Source organism: Penicillium argentinense (assembly GCF_028826775.1).
Source record: "Penicillium argentinense strain IBT 30761 chromosome Unknown utg000010l_segment0_segment0, whole genome shotgun sequence".
Classification (NCBI taxonomy): Eukaryota; Fungi; Ascomycota; class Eurotiomycetes; order Eurotiales; family Aspergillaceae; genus Penicillium; species Penicillium argentinense.
In genome coordinates this window covers 1083378-1101294 of record NW_026622669.1, presented here as the reverse complement: position 1 = coordinate 1101294, position 17917 = coordinate 1083378, and the positions used below count along the sequence as shown (strand labels likewise).

General features: G+C 47.6%; 6 protein-coding genes across 6 annotated transcripts; 4 read left to right on the top strand and 2 right to left on the bottom strand.

The window, feature by feature from the left end:
• Positions 1-461: 461 nt before the first annotated feature.
• On the bottom strand, positions 462-784 carry N7532_010112 (uncharacterized protein; the record flags this gene model as incomplete). The annotated part of the gene is made up of 2 exons (XM_056622603.1): positions 462-613; positions 682-784. The coding sequence occupies 2 exons, from the start codon at positions 782-784 to the stop codon at positions 462-464; spliced, it is 255 nt and encodes an 84-aa protein (XP_056470019.1).
• A 343-nt stretch (positions 785-1127) lies between these two features.
• On the top strand, positions 1128-1837 carry N7532_010111 (DUF4396 domain-containing protein; the record flags this gene model as incomplete). Its single annotated transcript, XM_056622602.1, has 2 exons — positions 1128-1482; positions 1545-1837. 2 exons carry the CDS (start codon positions 1128-1130, stop codon positions 1835-1837), a joined length of 648 nt encoding a protein of 215 aa, XP_056470018.1.
• A 519-nt stretch (positions 1838-2356) lies between these two features.
• Positions 2357-3979, top strand: N7532_010110 (cation diffusion facilitator family transporter; the record flags this gene model as incomplete). Its single annotated transcript, XM_056622601.1, has 10 exons — positions 2357-2438; positions 2524-2573; positions 2626-2670; positions 2727-2874; positions 2935-3015; positions 3073-3206; positions 3264-3495; positions 3624-3661; positions 3727-3882; positions 3950-3979. 10 exons carry the CDS (start codon positions 2357-2359, stop codon positions 3977-3979), a joined length of 996 nt encoding a protein of 331 aa, XP_056470017.1.
• Positions 3980-11564: 7585 nt separating this feature from the next.
• On the bottom strand, positions 11565-13167 carry N7532_010109 (MFS monocarboxylate transporter; the record flags this gene model as incomplete). Its single annotated transcript, XM_056622600.1, has 4 exons — positions 11565-11873; positions 11945-12748; positions 12828-13044; positions 13109-13167. The coding sequence occupies 4 exons, from the start codon at positions 13165-13167 to the stop codon at positions 11565-11567; spliced, it is 1389 nt and encodes a 462-aa protein (XP_056470016.1).
• Positions 13168-14284: 1117 nt separating this feature from the next.
• Positions 14285-16024, top strand: N7532_010108 (fungal specific transcription factor domain-containing protein; the record flags this gene model as incomplete). Its single annotated transcript, XM_056622599.1, has 1 exon — positions 14285-16024. One exon carries the CDS (start codon positions 14285-14287, stop codon positions 16022-16024), a length of 1740 nt encoding a protein of 579 aa, XP_056470015.1.
• Positions 16025-17070: 1046 nt separating this feature from the next.
• On the top strand, positions 17071-17253 carry N7532_010107 (uncharacterized protein; the record flags this gene model as incomplete). Its single annotated transcript, XM_056622598.1, has 1 exon — positions 17071-17253. One exon carries the CDS (start codon positions 17071-17073, stop codon positions 17251-17253), a length of 183 nt encoding a protein of 60 aa, XP_056470014.1.
• Between the last annotated feature and the right edge of the window lie 664 nt (positions 17254-17917).

The window sequence follows — 17917 nt, the reverse complement described above, 5'->3', positions numbered from 1 at the left end:
AAAAATCTCCAAGCTGACTCAATTCGGTAGTCACAAAGTCCGAGCCATGTGGGTCTAAAACCCCAATTCGGCTGCGGGAATTGTGCGTGGTATGTGGGTGGCGTTGTGTAATGAGCAATGATGATGGTTGAGGGACAAATTTCGTTGACGCCTTAGGCTTAAGGCATCTCCACATGCCGTCTACGGTGACTATTAACTACAGGAAACAACTATACGACGATCCACTTTCATGTACTTGACTCTAGACCACTTGTGCATGCATCTACTAGATAGCTGTTTACACAAAGGCAAAAATTATGCGGAGATACGAATGATGGTCGCAGTTTCCCAAAGATAGCATAATTTGAAGTTTCAGTGACTATTGGAAGACAGGAATGGAATTTAGGTGGCAGAAGTACTGTCAGCACTAGAGCTTCAAAGAGATCAGACTACATGAACCCCACGAGACGACATATCCCATTCTAAACAGTCTGAGCTGCTCCATCGGCCTCGCCGCTGCGGACATTCTTCCCCTTCTCCTTGATGGCGCCCAACACGGTTGCGAAAGAAAGGCAATGCTCAGCCACGACGAAGACGGTCTGCTCTTCAAGGTTGATGTCGAGCTTCTTCACTCCTGCATCACGAATTATCCACGAAGGGTTAGAATGTTGATCAGTATGATGAAATGGCTGCGTTACGGACCGTTGAGTGCGTTAAGGGCTTCCTGGACGGCGGATACACAGCCGCCGCACGCCATCTGGACGTTGAACTTGTACTCGTGATCCGGAGAAGTGTTGCAGCACATTTTGAAGTTGACGAACGGGATGATGAAACGAAGATGAAGAGAAAACAAGACTAGGACAGCAGTGTGGTCGAGTCTGGGAGAAGATTCGACACTTAGGAACTCAAGAGGACATTGACTTCCCTTTTATGCCTCTCGAGACATCTAGCTGTCCTGGGTTTTATGGTATTCATAACATTCCATTCAATCCGTCTGGAGCGTGGAGCCGACCCACTGCGCGAATTGTGCGTTTCTCGGACTATCTGCAGTCATCAACTCCGACACTACTTAACTAGACTCGGATTGGGCTTTTATCGTCCCATGTACTTTCATCACATGCCACTTTCGCTACAGTTTCACCCACATCATGTATCAAACAAAGGTTCTTCTTCAATCCAGGCTGACGGCACGAGCTGCCTCTTCTGACTTTCGTCGTGCACTTTCGAGCTCGTCAGCCGTCCAGTCCTGTTGTTCCGGGAAGAAATCAGGTTCTATGAAGCCCATTTCACCAAGCGTTAGCAACAAACTGGCAACTGCAGGTTCTAAGCCAATCCGATCATCCTGGAAGTTGAATTTTTGGACCCATAGGCCAGCGTGGAAGCGCGCAGGTCTCAATACGCTGCGCTGTCTCGTGGGCTGCTCTGTCGGTGACTTCTCTGCTCTATGGATGCTTCAGTCCTATTGCCCGGAACTCGGCATGGGAAGCATCATGATGGCCTCTAGTAAGTCGACAAAAGCCCGTAAAGCGGTGATTGAGGTGTGTAGCTAATGATTGAAAATGCAGTGGCAAGCGGCATCACGACGTCGATCATACTTGAGACTATTCTCCTTCGGCGCGGAGCCGACCAGCTCTCGTGGCCCATGGCAGCACGCACCGCGATGGGTATGAGTATGGTTTCCATGGTGGCGATGGAATTGGCCGAGAATATGGTGGACTATCATTTGACGGGGGGTCAGGTCAACTTCGAGGACCCGCAATTTTGGATAGCGGCGGGTTTATCGATTGGTGCCGGGTTCCTTGCCCCGTTGCCATACAACTATTTGCGTCTGCGAAAGTATGGACGGGCGTGTCATTGAGCCTTGGAGATGAATAGCTGAAAATCGAATTTCTTTTTACCTACCTTTTGCCACAGAATATACTATAACCGCTTCTAGGACTCTGTCTCCGTAGTTTAACGCTTGAACTAAGCTCGGAGTTCGGAGATCGGAGTTCGGACATTCCTAAAGAAGCTCAATCACCCGTGCTCGGACATTCCTGTGATATCAGATTTCTTAACGCTTAGCTTCTTCCAGCAACTATGACCAGAATTCAAGACCTATAGTTATCTGTGGGTCTGCTAAATTGCGCTTGTGAAACTCTTCACTCTTGGCGACGCCAGCATGAGCTCGGTCATTCCGTTGGAGTTTCGGTCCCTTCAGCTTCCCGATCAAGTAATATTCTTTCCGTGCTCCGGCAGCGGACCTGCATGCTATATGACAAGATTTAAACTGTGAACTTGGTAAAAAGGACGTTTAGTTAAATATGGAAAAATGAGTACAACATGTCTACTCGTCCACTTGCTTTCTCGACATCCTCTCAGAAATTACTCGTCAAAGATGGTCTTCAAGATCACCCGAATCCAACGCCTGAGTGCGGTGATCGGTATTTCTATGTCATTCTTTATCGCGGAAATAGCAGGTTAGTCAAGAGTTAATATTAAACTCGCTCAACTTCGGGGCTCCGTTGAATGAAAGGAAGAAGTACCTAACGGAACCTGGTCTAGTTGGCTTCTACACTGGCTCACTGGCCCTTGTGGCTGATGCATTTCATTATGTACGCCCACGTTGACTTGGACGATGAGCACAGTCTAACCTACCTTCCCTAGCTGAGTGACATAGTTGGCTTTGCTATTGCTCTCGTTGCTACGATTGTAGGTTTTCCATTGACGACATTCGATACGCCACTAACTGTGCTGACAATTAAAAGGTGGCAGAGAAAGCAACTATACCTCCATTTTTAACATTCAGCTGGCAACGAGCGCAATTATTAGGTGCTTTCTTCAATGGCGTTCTACTGCTAAGTCTGGGGATCAGTATTTTCTTGCAGTCCATTGAGCGGTTTATCAGTTTGGAGCGTTCGTATCCGTTAACAGGATTCGGCTTATGCATGCGGCTAATTTCTCCATGCTATCTAGGAGTCGATAACCCCAAATTGGTCATGGTCATTGGTTGTGTAGGTTTCGGTCTAAACTTGGTTAGTGTAACCTTCCTACACGGTAAGCACCTTCCCATATACGATCCCCAAGGGTAAAAATCTGATTAAGGCCGCGCAGAACACGACCACGACCACAATCATGGTCACAATCATGGTCACAATCGTAATGAAAATGAGCACGAGAACCATAATAGAGATAGTCACCATGACTCCCAAATAACCAGAGAGTACTCAGTCCTTGTCAACGAGAAGGTCAGTTTCCCCGTATATTCATTTACATTTTTTTCTTATGTATCTCAATATTCCTAGCACATCACTCACAAACACCACACGAATTTCGCATCCTTGAAGCCTCGAAAGAGCTTTGATCTTGCTCTTATGGGCGTCTTTATTCATATAATGGGTGACTGCGCCAACAATGTTGGCGTGATAATTTCAGGACTAGTCATTTGGCTGACCAACTATGGTGGCCGGTATTATGCCGACCCGGCCGCCAGTATGGCTATCGCAATTATGATCTTTGCCTCCTCGTTGCCCTTAGGTGAGCCATGTGGAAATTAACTTCAATGCCGAAGAGGTCCTTGTGTGCTGCCATTGCTCAGTTATTAATATTTCGTATTCGACTGGTGAAACAAAGCGGGTTGATTCTACTCCAAACTGCTCCCAAAGGCGTTGAGCATGACGATGTCAAATACGATTTACAGCAGGTAAGTGATCACAAATCCAAAGCTAACCTGTTGATTACTCCCCGTCGGTGCTAACGAGATTTCAGATTCCCGGCATTGCCGCGGTCCATGAGCTTCATATCTGGCGCTTGAACCAAAGGAAGTCTCTTGCCTCTGCACACCTCGTCCTTGATCAGACCAAGGATGGAATTGATTTCGATGAGCTGGCGAAAACGGTGAATGAATGTTTCCACGCCTATGGTGTACACTCAGTGACTCTTCAGCCAGAGACGCTTCGAGGCCGCGTGGGTAATAACGGGACTGGGGTAGCCAGTCACCGAGATGGAAGCGCCAACCTAGTGAATAATTGCCAGCTTATCTGTGGGAAACTTTGTGAGGACCTTTCGTGCTGCCAATGAGTTGTCTCTACAACTATACGAACAAGCTGTGAGGTTCCGCTGGAAGATTCATGTGAAAGCATGAGTCGTAAGGGGTAAATCGAATTACTTGCTTTGGGTTTCCATAGTGACTATATTGGCCCATTTAGCATGTCAATGTAATTTTAGTTTTCGATGGCGTTCAAAGCTCACCGCAATTTCTTACCATCATTTTCCCTCATACTTCAAATCTTTGCTTATTATTTTACTTTTTTGGCTTGAGACTATGAGCGTAATATTTGATGCAGTTCGTTGACTCCGTGCAACAGTGTCAGCGCTGAATATTGATACCGTACTGCAGCAACTCACATGAGTTTAACGTGGCTGATATTTTTGTTGATGTCTTGATATTTTTCACTCTTGGGCTCTTTGGAACCTTGAGAGAGGTCAATCATGTGGACTGCACCTCCTCAAAGGCCCTGAAGCTCTTGAGTAAGTGATATGTCTTCCGGGAGGCGATCAGTACGCTGCATATACTTGCTTTTGACTTAACGGAAATATCGCCGTATTATAGGGTCATTCTGCAGATGTGTGACCTTATGCATACCCGCGTTTCCGACAGATCTCACCTGTTTTGCATGCCCACTCCTATCTACGTCGATGGTCATAGTAACTATGCGGGGTTGATCTCAATCACGATGCAAAATTGGCGAACAATAAATATTTTGCATGAAAAGCAGCCACCAGTGGGGTTTGCTCGATGCCGTACCAGTTCTACAGTGCTCACAACATCAAAGTGGAGATTTGCGGCGCAATTGTTCTTCGCTCCGGTGATGTTATCCCGACATTGGAGTATGCACAAAGTCATCGCCCCTGGGCCCTGGGCTCCTCTCAGTACCCAATGACTGACTGGGGGAAGGGCATCTGGGGAGATTTCTCATATCTTGATCCACTTCAGTTGATGAGAAAATACTCTAGCATTGCATTTCCTGAAAGACTGGCAGCCTCGCGTTGCTGTTTGGAAAGCCGACTGGGTAGTTTACCGATCCGAGAAGTCGATATGCTCTGCTATGATTCGTTTATAATGAGAGTGAGATTCGTACCGCCAAGCTCATCTGGTGTTGCGTTTAAAACCTTTCGCGTTTGTTGCAATGCTATAGGATACTGTACTGTTACATGCATTAGGCAGATCCACCGCCTTGGATGCAGACCTAATAAAATGCGCTCGAAGAGTTGTTGCAGGAGCAATGACATGTCCGAGAGGCACATATGGTCTACGAAGAGGGGTTGAGGATGAATTTCCGTCGCAAGGTACGTATCAGCAACGTCTGGTTCCTACGTGGTCCATGAGTGTTTGGTCCGAAGGGGAGATACCGCCAAGGCAGGATGCATGCAGGTCCAGCCTGATATGGCGCTGTCTTCCACTGATATTACCATTGCAGCTCGTGCTACTGTCGGCTTTTAGCAATGGGATTGGAAAATCGTGCTCTTTGCGGCAACCTTTTGTAAACGTGGCCTGGTAGGTAGACCGATGAAGTGGCAGGGGTTTCGGAAGAATAGACAGTTCCAGTTGAATTTTGCACCACACTTTCATCTTACCAACACTTATCTGGTAGACATGTCACATGCTATAAATGAATATTCCTTGAGATGTAAGCTCTGCACGCCCTTTTGCAAGGAAATTTTTATGAATGGTTACCTTTCCTTCTGGGTATTTACCAATCGCCACAGTCAGTTTGATATATCGGCCTCAACGCTTCTACTCGCTTGTGATTTTCATGGCATGTTCCCGCACGTTCACATCTAGACCTCGCCACGACCCTGATATTGGGTCCCTCCTACCGACTCGCGACCCGGACCTGGACGGTTCCGGTTCCGAGCCTTACGACCCGGACCGACCCTCAGGGTCATAAAATCTCGTCAGGGTCACCCTGACTACGACCCTGACTACCCTGAATTGCATAATTCTTTTACGCCTTTCCTGATTAGGATGAATAAATTCGCTGACACATCATTATATATTACTGTTTCTTATACCTGTTCTGTATGTCTAACTATGATTCCATCAATTTTCATCCACCCCCTATGTAATTCTTTGTATTAAGTCTTTTGAATACGTCTTCTGGCTTGGTAATACTAAACTTGCCCTCTTTTCTACCTAAGAGGAATTGTTGTGGTGTGTTTTATAGAAAGTTGGTGAAATTGGTGTGTAAGGATGCGGAAATATATTTCGAATGTATGAGATAGTTGCACTACATTCCGCAGAACTTAAACACTATCCTAACTCCTGCGGTGATGGTCTTGAAAACCTAGGTCAGTGACCTAGGAAGGACCGTGGCTATCGCAATGAAAGGGAAATCCTATGGGAATCCTATCCTATGCCATAATATACGGGTGGGATTCAGGATAGGAAATTCCCTCCCACGGTCAGTCTGACTACCCTGAGGGTCACCCTGACTATCCTGAGGGTCACCCTGACTACCCTGAGGGTCACCCTGACTACCCTGAGGGTCACCCTGACTACCCTGGAAGGTCAACCAATTAGCTTGAGGATTTGAATAAAAAGCGGGGTTTAGATGTGATCTATCAAGCAAAAAATCAGATAATGCAGAATCAGCATGTACCTCTACCCCTAAGTCCTTTCGCCTAACACCAAAGAAAAATCTCAGTAAGTCCTTCCTTCTTATACACAGCTTCATCATGTCTCAGTCATCTGATATATTCCACTCCTCTATACATGATGCGCCACCTTCGGATTTCCTTGAATACGTTGCTAATTCTACACCACCTCAGCCTTTCTCCCCCGTCCCCTCCGGAAGCCAACAGACCGTCTACGAGCCTCTGAAAGCCCCCGAATGCCTTAAACGCGTTTGCCCGGACCGGATCAGAACATACATTCTATATTCTCCAGAAATGAGTGATGAATTTGTGACTTGGTGGCTTCAGACCGACTTTGGGAGGAAGAAACGGATGACTTGGGATGGGAAACGCGCAAAGTGCTGGGAATACTTTGACCAGGTCGCCTTAGACAGAAATGGGAAACCAGGAGTTATGTGCCAGCAATGTCAGAAGGTTCTTGATCACCCTGGTTGGGCTCATAGCGGAACAACTTCAATGAACAAGCACTATAATGGGGTGACTTGTCGGAAAGCTGCCCTAGCCAAAAGGCAGAAGCCAAATATCAAGCTGGCATTAGAGCATGCTGTATGTTCAGCACCCTATTATCGGCTTTATTTTACTAACTTACTTCTACGCCTAGGCCCAGAATTCACCCGTACGAGCATTCGATACGCGTATTTGGCAGCAGAAGCTTGCGAAGCTTCTTACTGTGTCACATCTTCCGTTCCTTTTCCTTGAACACCCTGAGTTCCGTGATCTTATCTCTTACGCCCGGCTGGCACCATCAATGCCAGATATCCCATCCGCTAAAGCTATGCGCCGGCAGCTTCGAGAGCTAGTCCGTGAGAACCAAAAGATTATCCTTCAGACACTTCCTTCTGGTGCTAAGCTATCACTTGCCCTTGATTGCTGGACATCTCCATTCAAACAGGCTTTTATGGCTATCACTGGGTACTTCATTGACAAAGACTGGGAGTACCGTGAGATATTACTTGGATTTCAGCCCTTACATGGAGCTCATTCTGGTGCAAATCTGAGTGAGGTGGTTTTCGACTTGCTACAAGAGCATCAGATCACGAATCGAGTGCTTTCGGTGACTACCGACAACGCTTCAAACAACAAAACTCTTATGGAGAGTGTCAACGAGGCGATTGAAGGTCTACAATCCTCGAGCGACGTCGCTATCATTCGGGTACCATGTATTGCACATGTGATCCAGATTAGCCTAAAAAGTCTTCTTGGGAAGATGAAGGCTATTCCAAAAAATGATAGGGCTGAGCAAACATGGTCTGATGATCGGGTAGAAGCTCTGCGGGCGACGCAGCAGGAAAGAGGGATTGTTGACACTCTAAGCAAGGTAAGACGTCTTACTTAATTCCGATTCATAATCTAATTTGTTCCTTAGGTCCGAAACCTTGCGATTTATATTAATGCAAGTCCTCAGCGCCAGGAGTCATTCTACAACCTGCAGGCAAGAGAGAAAAAGCTAGTTCCAATCCAGGACGTTAACTCCTCGATGGAACTCTACATTCTTAATGCTCGCACGCGCGAAGAAGCTCCAGCAGGCCTTCGATGCTTTCTGCTCCCAGTATGACCAAGGGCACTTTTCCTTGAGCCAGGAGCAGTGGCGGCAGGTTGATTATCTCCTTTGTATTCTTGAGCCTTTTCACCGATTCACAACTCTTTTGTGCAAAACAAAGAATGTCACTATCCATCGGGTTTTCAAGGTCTACAAGAAGCTATTTGATCATCTTGAAAAGTCGATTAACCAGCTTCGACGGAAGAAGGTTGCTTGGAAGCAGGTGATGCTTATATCCCTCGAAGCAGCAAAACTCAAGCTCTCAGCCTACTACAGAGACACCGACAAGATTGACAGTCATCTCTACGCAGTTGGCACAATCCTTTCTCCACAGGATAAACTCAAGTTCTTCTCGACTCCCGACTGGGATCCAGACCCAGGATCTGGGGTCGACTACCGAGCAGCCTATCGCCAGAGCCTTGAGTCCTTCCTCGAGAAGTACTCTGAGAGTTTTGCCGAGGACCATCAAAGGTTAGGTGGTCCGACTATAAGTTCGATACCGGATGAATTTGATTTAGCTTGTGCTCTAGATGAGTCGCAGCAGTCTCAAATTTCACAGCCAGCACAGTCAGATGAGCTTACAAGGTATCTTGATAGCAGTAAGTATTTCTTGATCTCTATTTGAGCAATTACTGACTTGTCCTTTAGATATAGTCACAAATGCCCAGCCTCTGACCTGGTGGAGAGATCATCAAGATAAGTTCCCTACGATGGCAAGGCTTGCTCGCGATGTGCTCTCTATCCCAGCTAGTGGTGCAGGGGTAGAGCGGCTTTTTAACTCTGCACGAGATATCTGTCATTATCGTCGAGGCTCTCTTCAACCTCAAACAATCTCAGATCTTATGATGTATATGTGTACATCACGGTTTGAGATTCATGAAGAGGAGCGAATAATGCTTTCTGAATATCTTTCGGCTCAGGAGATACAGGCTGCAAAGGAAGAGAGAACACAGCAGCAACTCGCTGTTGATCCAATTAGCGACAATGAAGAGGATGAAGCGTCTACGACACAGCTCCGAGCCAGGTCCCAGCCCCGAGCTATCTCGAAGACCCGACCAACCTCGCAGGCTGCCCAGGGTCCGTCCGCAAAAGCACTCGGCAAAAGACGTATAAGCAATATAGCTGACTATGTGAGAGGTGATGAGGAGGAAGACGATGGTCAAGAGTCGGAAGCAATACCCCTGCCGGAGATACAGCACCGAGTGTCAGGCAGAGTCCGTAAGCGTTCAAGGTTGCTAGATGGGTATGAAACGTCTAATATGTAATTCGAGATTCGGGCAGTCTTTTCGGTTGATTCATTAGTTTGATTTGTTTTGATTTAATTCATTCTACATTGCCAAATTAGGAAACTTCTCCTCTAAGTACTGTAAGTGAGATACTCAAAAATACAGACAAAATCTGCATAACTTATGCTCCGCGTGACTTGGCAATGTTTGCCTTGTTTGACGACCCTGAGGGTAGGTTCTCGACCCTGAGGGTAGGTTCGCGACTTTTATGGCCCTAGCCTGACCCCATTTCAGGGTCTAACCTTACGACCCTAAAACCTGCGTGGTCCGGGTCGCGGTCCGGGTCGTCAGGGTCACCCTCGGGTCGTGGCGAGGTCTATTCACATCTATAGCGTACATAAGAGCAACCCACATATCCAATACCCATGCAACAGGTAATAATTCAAGGAACACCTTGTTGGTAAATACATATACTGTATCATCTCTTTTAGCGTATTGGCTATTTTATTGTAACCTTAACAAAGCTATGCGACAGCATGTAATATAAGACTTGATAGAATCGTGACCGAATGGATGGAAGCCAGGTCTATACAAGGAAATTTTAATATTTGACGGACTGAGGGAGTGGTCAAATACCACTAGGACCCGTCAGAATAGGCTTATTCATCGTTCACCCAATTCGTCCTAGTATGGTTTCATAACAAGCCATAGTTCAATTAGAAAAAGAGACCCCTGAGATCGTTCAGCCGATCTCAACACCTTCAATTAATCATCTGACTCTATTGGACATGTTCAGTACTAGCCAGTACATCAATTCATCCTGACACTTTTAGACCCTGACAATCGCGGGTATGGGCCCCCTTATCATTTTCTTCACTCGCCCACGGGTAACCCACCGCAGGTTTTCGCCCTCATGAACCCGCCAGGGGTTCTTGGTCAGCACTGGCGGCTTACTGGTTGATTGATTGATTAATTCCTCAGGTTTTTCGCCCCCTGCAGATGCATGAAGTCGCCTCAGTTACCAGCGGGTTGCCCAAAATACCCAAAAACGGGCACAAATCGTGAAATATACTAATTAGTCGCCTGGTGTAATTTTGGTATTTTATTTCTTTCACGTCTTTAGGTGTGCTTTAGGCCAAAGTAATGCCCGCTGGCAATTCGGAAACATGTATCTGCTTCCTCGAGATTGTTCTGCTCATTCCGCTGTCTCCGCACCTCCAGGATCCCGTGGCCACATGGACGAACTTATGAATATCCAATGAATTCTGAACCTTTTGCGCTGACTAAAGACGAATTTGAGCAATTAAATCGGCGATTTTGTAATCTTCTCAGCGTCCTCCCAAAGTCGCATCATTTTGGGTTGGGTCGGGTTGGGCTTTGGGTACCCGCTGTTTTTCACTATGAGAGAAAAGTATTGCCAAATTTGATCGCACGTTCTCTCAATAATGTACCGCTTCTTCTCCCTCATCATTGCGATCAACGCATCAGGCTTTCAGCCATCTGCTCTTTATAGAGCCACCATCAGACGCTTCCTTGGAGTTGACAATCGATCGTCTGTAAGAGGATGAGTCCCTCTTCGGTGTCCTTGTATGTCGCGAGACTACGTACACATATTCTAAGACAGCTTTCAGCCTTTCACTGGACCCGCGAGAGCTACGACTCCCATTCGAAAGTCATTGACACCTATGTGACGCGTGGGACGCAGGAAAAATTGAATCCTGTACGAGCTGAATCTAGAGAGAATGAGAGTTTATAGAATGGTGAGAGAAAAAGGAGTAGAGCCAGAAGTTGAACAGGGATGGCCAATCCCAGATAAGATGGTCCATCAAATCGCTGATATTGATTCTGGGCGCCCGCGAGTCTTCTACCAAGCCTGTCTCACTCTGTTCGATCACCCAGAGCACAAAGAGAAATAGTCCTAGGGACTCACTCCACTGATGACTAGTGAGTTTCAGGTAGGCACTTCGCAACTGCACTGGTATTAAACAAACCACGGCAAGTCCTATTATTCGTATGCAGTACAGAGTCACGTCTCTGTGACCCATTGCTTGGCCTCATCCTGGCGGTTTTCGAAATTGTAGTAGATAACGCCCTGGTCGTCTATGCCTGCATTATGCCATAATAATGATCGAGAAATTCAAATATTAAACAACAGCCCAAAGATGGCTTTGCTGTTTGAATCTGGCAGCCGCGAGAAGGGTGCTGCCCAGAATCAGACTTGCCCCGGCGTACATCGACAAAGCCAGATATCCGTACTTTTCGGAAATTTGGCCGCTGATTGGAATACCGGCCAGACCGCTGTTTGAAATTTTAGCTCTGAGGTGAACCAGATGATTTTCAATGAACACGACGTACGACAATGATGCAGAGGCCATAACGATTCCCATCGTGCGGCCGATCGTTTTGGGCGTTGAAATTTGCGCAGCACAAGCTTGTTGTAAGGACAAAATTGCCTGCGATAAGTTATAAGACTTTGCTTGTTCACTTGGCCTTCTTGCCCAGGACTGGTATGAGAATATCTTACTCCTGAAGAAAACCCATAGGCCAGTGAGAATATCACGAGCCCAGCCAAAGATGATACCGTGCTCCAGCAAAAAGCAATGATTCCTGAAGACATAGTGACAAGGACGCAGGTATTGAACCTTCCGTACGAGTCTGCGAGAAACCCTGGAACGACCCTCCCTACTAATGAAGCGGCGTTCATAATGGAGATCGTGTAGAAAGAGAGATCTTCCGAAAAGTGCTTCGCTCTGGCAAATGATGCAGTAAAAAAAAGTGGTGTAAACATGCCAAAGTAGATAACGAAGAACGCCGAGCAGGTCAGGACAGCTTCCGGCTTTCTCAAGTGAGCCGAGCTCACTGCAATGGATGGCTTCTCTCGAGCCCCTTTTGACTCCTGATTGCTTGTGAATAGATTACAGTCACACTCATGGAGCCTCCGATCGCCTGCGGCCATGTCACAATCGCATGCTGGGGACTTCTTTGGTGGTCTTACTAAAACACAGGTGAGACCAAGCAGAGGCAACATCATGAAGCCTACAATCCGCAAGGCCCATGCGAAGCCAACGTTCGGGTTGTAAATGAGCCTTTGGAGCATGATAGGCCATATAACACCTCCTAGAGAGGAACCAGAAATGACAATGCCAAGCGCGGCAGCTCGTCTGCATTTGAAATACTGACCGATTACTCCTAGCACCGGGGTATACGCCAGAGCCATGGAGATGCCAAACAATATGCCTTGCGACAGCATGAATTCCCAGAATTTCTCACACAAAGAAACCATCATGACAGAGAGAATCGTTCCAAAAGCGCCTAAATAGATCATGATCTGAGTCAGATTCTGAGGGTTAGTGGTGATAGAAGTGGAAAGGTCAAGCACCCTCCTGCGAAGAGGTAGAGATTCATACTCTAGCACCAAATGTATCGAGGAGAATACCACACACGATCGAGCCTGCATACAGGAGGAAAGTGCTCACAGCTCCAAGCCATGATATAGTCGATTGAGACTCGTGCACTAACTGATGAGTTTTGTAGTATGACTCGAAGAGACCGAATGAATTGAAAAATCCCACTGTGCAGAAGAAGCCGGTGAAGGCACCGAATAAGGCCAGGGAGCCATGTAAACTAAGAGAGCACCGGGTAATAAGCCATTCGTATCATTTGATATATTTCACGTGAGGGGCCATACCTGAATTCTTTCTTATCATCTTCCTTAGATTGTGGGAAACTCACAGCCGAGGGCTTCATGGTGATTTTCTTCGCAGAAGAATGATCGTTGTTCAAGTGATAGAGATGATACTCGCCATTTGAGATGCTTCTGTCTCTTCAAACTTATACGGCATGATATTAATACGCCCAAATTTATTCTCATTTTGCTTCGGGAGCCCAATAAAGGCAGTTGGTTTTTCCGTGTGGCGGATCTCCGGCCGGCTCGGAGATATTTATGTCCCGAAACGGTATCAATGACCCCACACAACGGTGCCTACTCACATCATTTGCACTGCTGACCCCCACTGCTCGATCTCACCAACCAGCGGGGATTTATGTGTTTTCCATCGAAATCACTGAACTGCACAGTTTGTACAAATCTTACAGGCCGCCGAATTGGCGGACTAACGGACTGGCCGATCTGCGGACTGGGTCTCGGGCAATTTAGCGCTCGCATCCTCGTTCCCGATGATTCATCATGGACCCTCACTCGGAAGAGCTGCGCCGTTCGAAACGGAGCATCATGAAGGTCAGTCGGCAGCTCTGCCCTGACAGCCGTCGCAAAAATCGCAAATTGCTGTCATGCGCCCCGTGCCGGAGGCGCAAGATCAAGTGCGATCGCGCTAAACCATGCAATCAATGCGTCCGTTCGAGGACGGTAGATGCATGCGATTATAATCCGAGTCCTTCGCCCCCTCGGTTCCTCCACCCTTTCGTCAACCCACGCCACCATCACCTATATCCTCGTTACCACCCCAAGCATTTCATCCTTCTGCTCCTACGCGGGAAGATGAATATCTGCGCCCGAACCGGCCATGGGGCTGGTCCACACTCAACCAGTCGAATGCAGCGCTGACCAGCGCCCATAGTAGCATAGCAGAGGCTTCAGTTTATCAGTCCTTACCACTCCTAGGTGCGAATACGCTAGGCCAAAGAGTTCCTCCAGCTTCCCCTTCTGCCAATTCGCAGCAGGAAAACCTGTTCTCATTTCGTGGGAAACAAAATCGAACGAGGTTCTTTGGACGTAGTCACTGGGCTACTACTTTGCAGATGGTAAGTCAGCCAAAGGTCGCCAAGAGTATTCCCATACATTCAGCTCATCCGTTCTATTCTCCAGTTTCCTGACCTTGTCGATCACATACACGACTATAGGCAGATGAAAGAAAACCCTTCGGCTTCCCGATTTCAAGAATATCTGTCAGTAAAACGTCACAAGCGCTGCCGGCGACCTGCGACGGCGCATTGCGTTCAAAGCTCGTCGGGTCAACAAAAGGCTCGCTTTGTCGATTTGTTGCCTAGTCGTCAGCTCGCAGACTTTCTTGTCAATCTGTATCTCTCAACCTACGAGACCACGTTTCGGGTGGTGCACGTGCCCTCTTTTCTCCAAGAATGGACAACCTTCTGGAACTCCGGGTTGGAATTTTCGGACAGATCCTGCGCGACTGAGATTCTCCTTGCGAAAGCCTTGACAATGATGGCCTGCGCAAGTTGTCTCGCGGATGACACTTCTCTTGTAGCCGCGGGCTCGGATCGGACATCACTCTCGCAAATCTCCCATAACTGGCTGCAAGCTGTAGCATTGTGGTTGGGCTCGATCCCAGAACATGCTCGTCTCAATCTCCACGTTATGCAAGTCAAATGTTTGTTGGTGACAGCTCGCCAAGCCATCGCATGGGACGGTGATCTCGTCGGTGTAATGGCAGGCTCACTGATACGGGAGGCAGTGATGATGGGTCTGCATCGCGACCCAACACTCTCCCCAAACATGACCCCGTATTGGGCCGAGATACGCAAACGCCTATGGTTGACTGTTGTTGAGATTGAGCTTCAGGCGTCGCTACATTTGGGCATTCCTTTGGCGCTCTCGTGGGAAGACTTTGACTGCCCTCCTCCTTCAAATGTCGAAGATAATGACTTTTCATTCAGCTCTACCTCCATGGCTCCGGAGCGAGGCATTTCAATTCTTACAAAGACCACTTTCCAGATTGTTCTAGCACAGAGTCTACGAGTTAGGATGGAAATTGCCAGATTGATCAACCGCGCTCGGCTAGCCTTGAACCCGAATGAAATCATGAGTCTCAGTGATTCTCTGGCAAGGAGCTTGGCTGAAGCCCCCGCGCAGCTCCGCGATGATCCCGGGTCAGATGACACCAGTAAAAATGCTTTTCAAAGATCATTTTACCTCTTCCTCATGTGGCGTTCCATGCTGGCTCTTCATCGGCCCGTATTATTGAACCATGCCGATGTGGAGAAGGAAATCTACTCTGTCTCGCGAATTAATTGCGTCCAAGCTAGCGTGGCCTTGTTGGCGCAATTGGAGTTTCTATCGGAGATCTCTGCTGATATGTCACCTCGCCCTGGTGATATCGTTCTCCCACACGTACTGCGCTTGAAAGGCGGGCTATTTCAGGATGATATTTTTCATGCCGCGATTACTGTCTGCTTGGAACTTCGTCTCCAGCTCAAGGACAGCCAAATCTCGCTGCCCCCGGGCCTCATCGCAAATTTAGTCAGCCAAAGTGCGCTATATCAACGCAAGGCGTTGCTTCAAAGCATCGAAAATGCTCTAAGGTACTTCGAGAACAAGGTCCGATCGGAGGCCCGCGCATGCAAAACCTTCACCATTCTATGCATACTCTACATGACCTTAGAAACCAAATTTGCCACAGGCTCTACGCCTGTGACCGGTGGAGGTGCACCATCAACACAGAAGTCATTGACTATAGACGAGGCTTGCCCACTGGCTTCCCGTCGCTGCCTAGATTTACTACAGAGTCACAAGCATCATCTCCACCAGGACCCCAGTCACGATGCAAATAACGACGCGCCTTCGTTGAATGTGAGACATTGTCATATTCCTCGGTATCTGGCATACTTTGTAAAATCCGAATGCTGACCAAGACTTCCCTTTAGCCCGTTTCAGCCGGAATGGTTCCGCTGGATACTCCTCTTTATGGTGATATTTTAACTGATTTGCCAAGCATGGAAATGAACGATCTATCTGGCATCGCTCTGGTGGGTAGTTTTTGTCTTCTGTGTGAAGCTTCTTCATATGCTAATGTCGTACTCTCTCGAAAATAGGAAGATCTGGATTTCGATTGGACTATGCCACTGGACCCTTTGCCCATTTTCCCAATCGAAGGCTGGCCAAGCATGGATTCACTGTTGTAGCCTGCTTCGTTTTGGGAATACCCGCAAATTCCATCACAAAGCAGCCGAAACGAATTTATACTGGAATGAAGCGGCTAATAGAGAAATATGGATAGCCATTGTATCAGACAATCTAAGAAAATGACCATATATTGTCGTCTGCTTGGAGGTTGCGAGCCCCTAAACGTTGAAACCGAGCAATGCTATAGAACGTTCTCAAGTCAGTTAACACTTCATTTACATCAAACAGGTGAACATACAGCCTGAGGAGGTCACCTAGGACCCCAATGGCATAGATAGCATAGAGAGATAGAGAGCCCATATCTCGCGGGTAAAGATACGAGAAAAGCTTTATCAGAGCTCGATGATATATCTAGCCCGCCACCATATTAGCTTCTAATGAAAGCTGAAAATATCCAGTGCAGTACGCTTTTAATAGCCCCCTCGTAGCACGGACATTGTGGTTGCAAAAATCCTTAGTAAGCGATATTGGGTCGCTCCCAGTCCAAATCATTTTCTGTTTGACCCAGCTGTAATTCTGAGACCGTCCCACTTGAGCATTGATAGTAAATCTTTGCATTGTCCATTCTCCTGGTCGGTATCGCTTTTAGTCCGTCGGGATATGAATCTTCCCGAGACCAACTATAATTGAGATGTGGATAATTCTAAGCATGGACCGGCATGTACGAGTGCCTACCTGTGATTTGTATATAGTGAGCGGCATCGCTCGTTTCCTGCACATCCTCTCACCAGATCTGCACATCATTAAGAAATATCCACTCTCAATACGCCATGGAAGATCCCGAGATGATGGAAGTGGTGCGCAATACACACGCCTATGGGTTGAGCACCTATACCCGCATCACAGCCCATCCCGATGAGGTTTGCAGATCCATTCCCAAGAACCTGGAAGACAAATCCGTATCCACGCCTACAACACCCTCAATCGGGAACACCATCCCACTCCCGTCCTGATTAACTTCCATGGAAGTGGCTTTCTGGTTCCCTTGCACGGTACCGATGATGAACACGCCCAGGTAATCGTCCGCAGCACTGGCTGTGCAGTATTTGATTGCTCCTATAGACTGGATCCCGAAAACCCTTGGCCAGCGGCAGTACATGACGCAGAAGATGTGGTCAAGTAGGTGCTCTCGCAACCCTCGAAATTCTCACACCCACGTATCTCGATCTCGGGCTTCAGCGCGGGTGCGAGCCTATCGTTGACCATGAGTGGGGCGGCTTTTCCTCCAAAGACCTTTCGCAATGTCGTTGCCGTGTATCCAGCGACAAACTTGGCCCAAGGCGCGAAAGACGAGGCAGCTCCTTGTCCCGATCCGTCACGCGATGCTTTTCCAGCCGAACTGGTGGATGTTTTCCTCAACTGTTACGTGCTTTGTGCCAAAGACGGTGAGAGCCCACTCGTTTCGGCTTCTTTTATTCCTGTGGAAAGCTTCTCGGATCGACTGGCTGTGACCCACTGCTAGCGACCGATGGATAACATCCCTTGCTTGGTGTACGCATTCTTGCGCTGGGCTGTGGCCTCGGTGTTGTGACCGCCGAAGGCCGGCGTGTGGGATCTAGGGGTGTTTTTCCAACTAGACTGAACATCTACATCTACATCTATCAACACAATTGACTT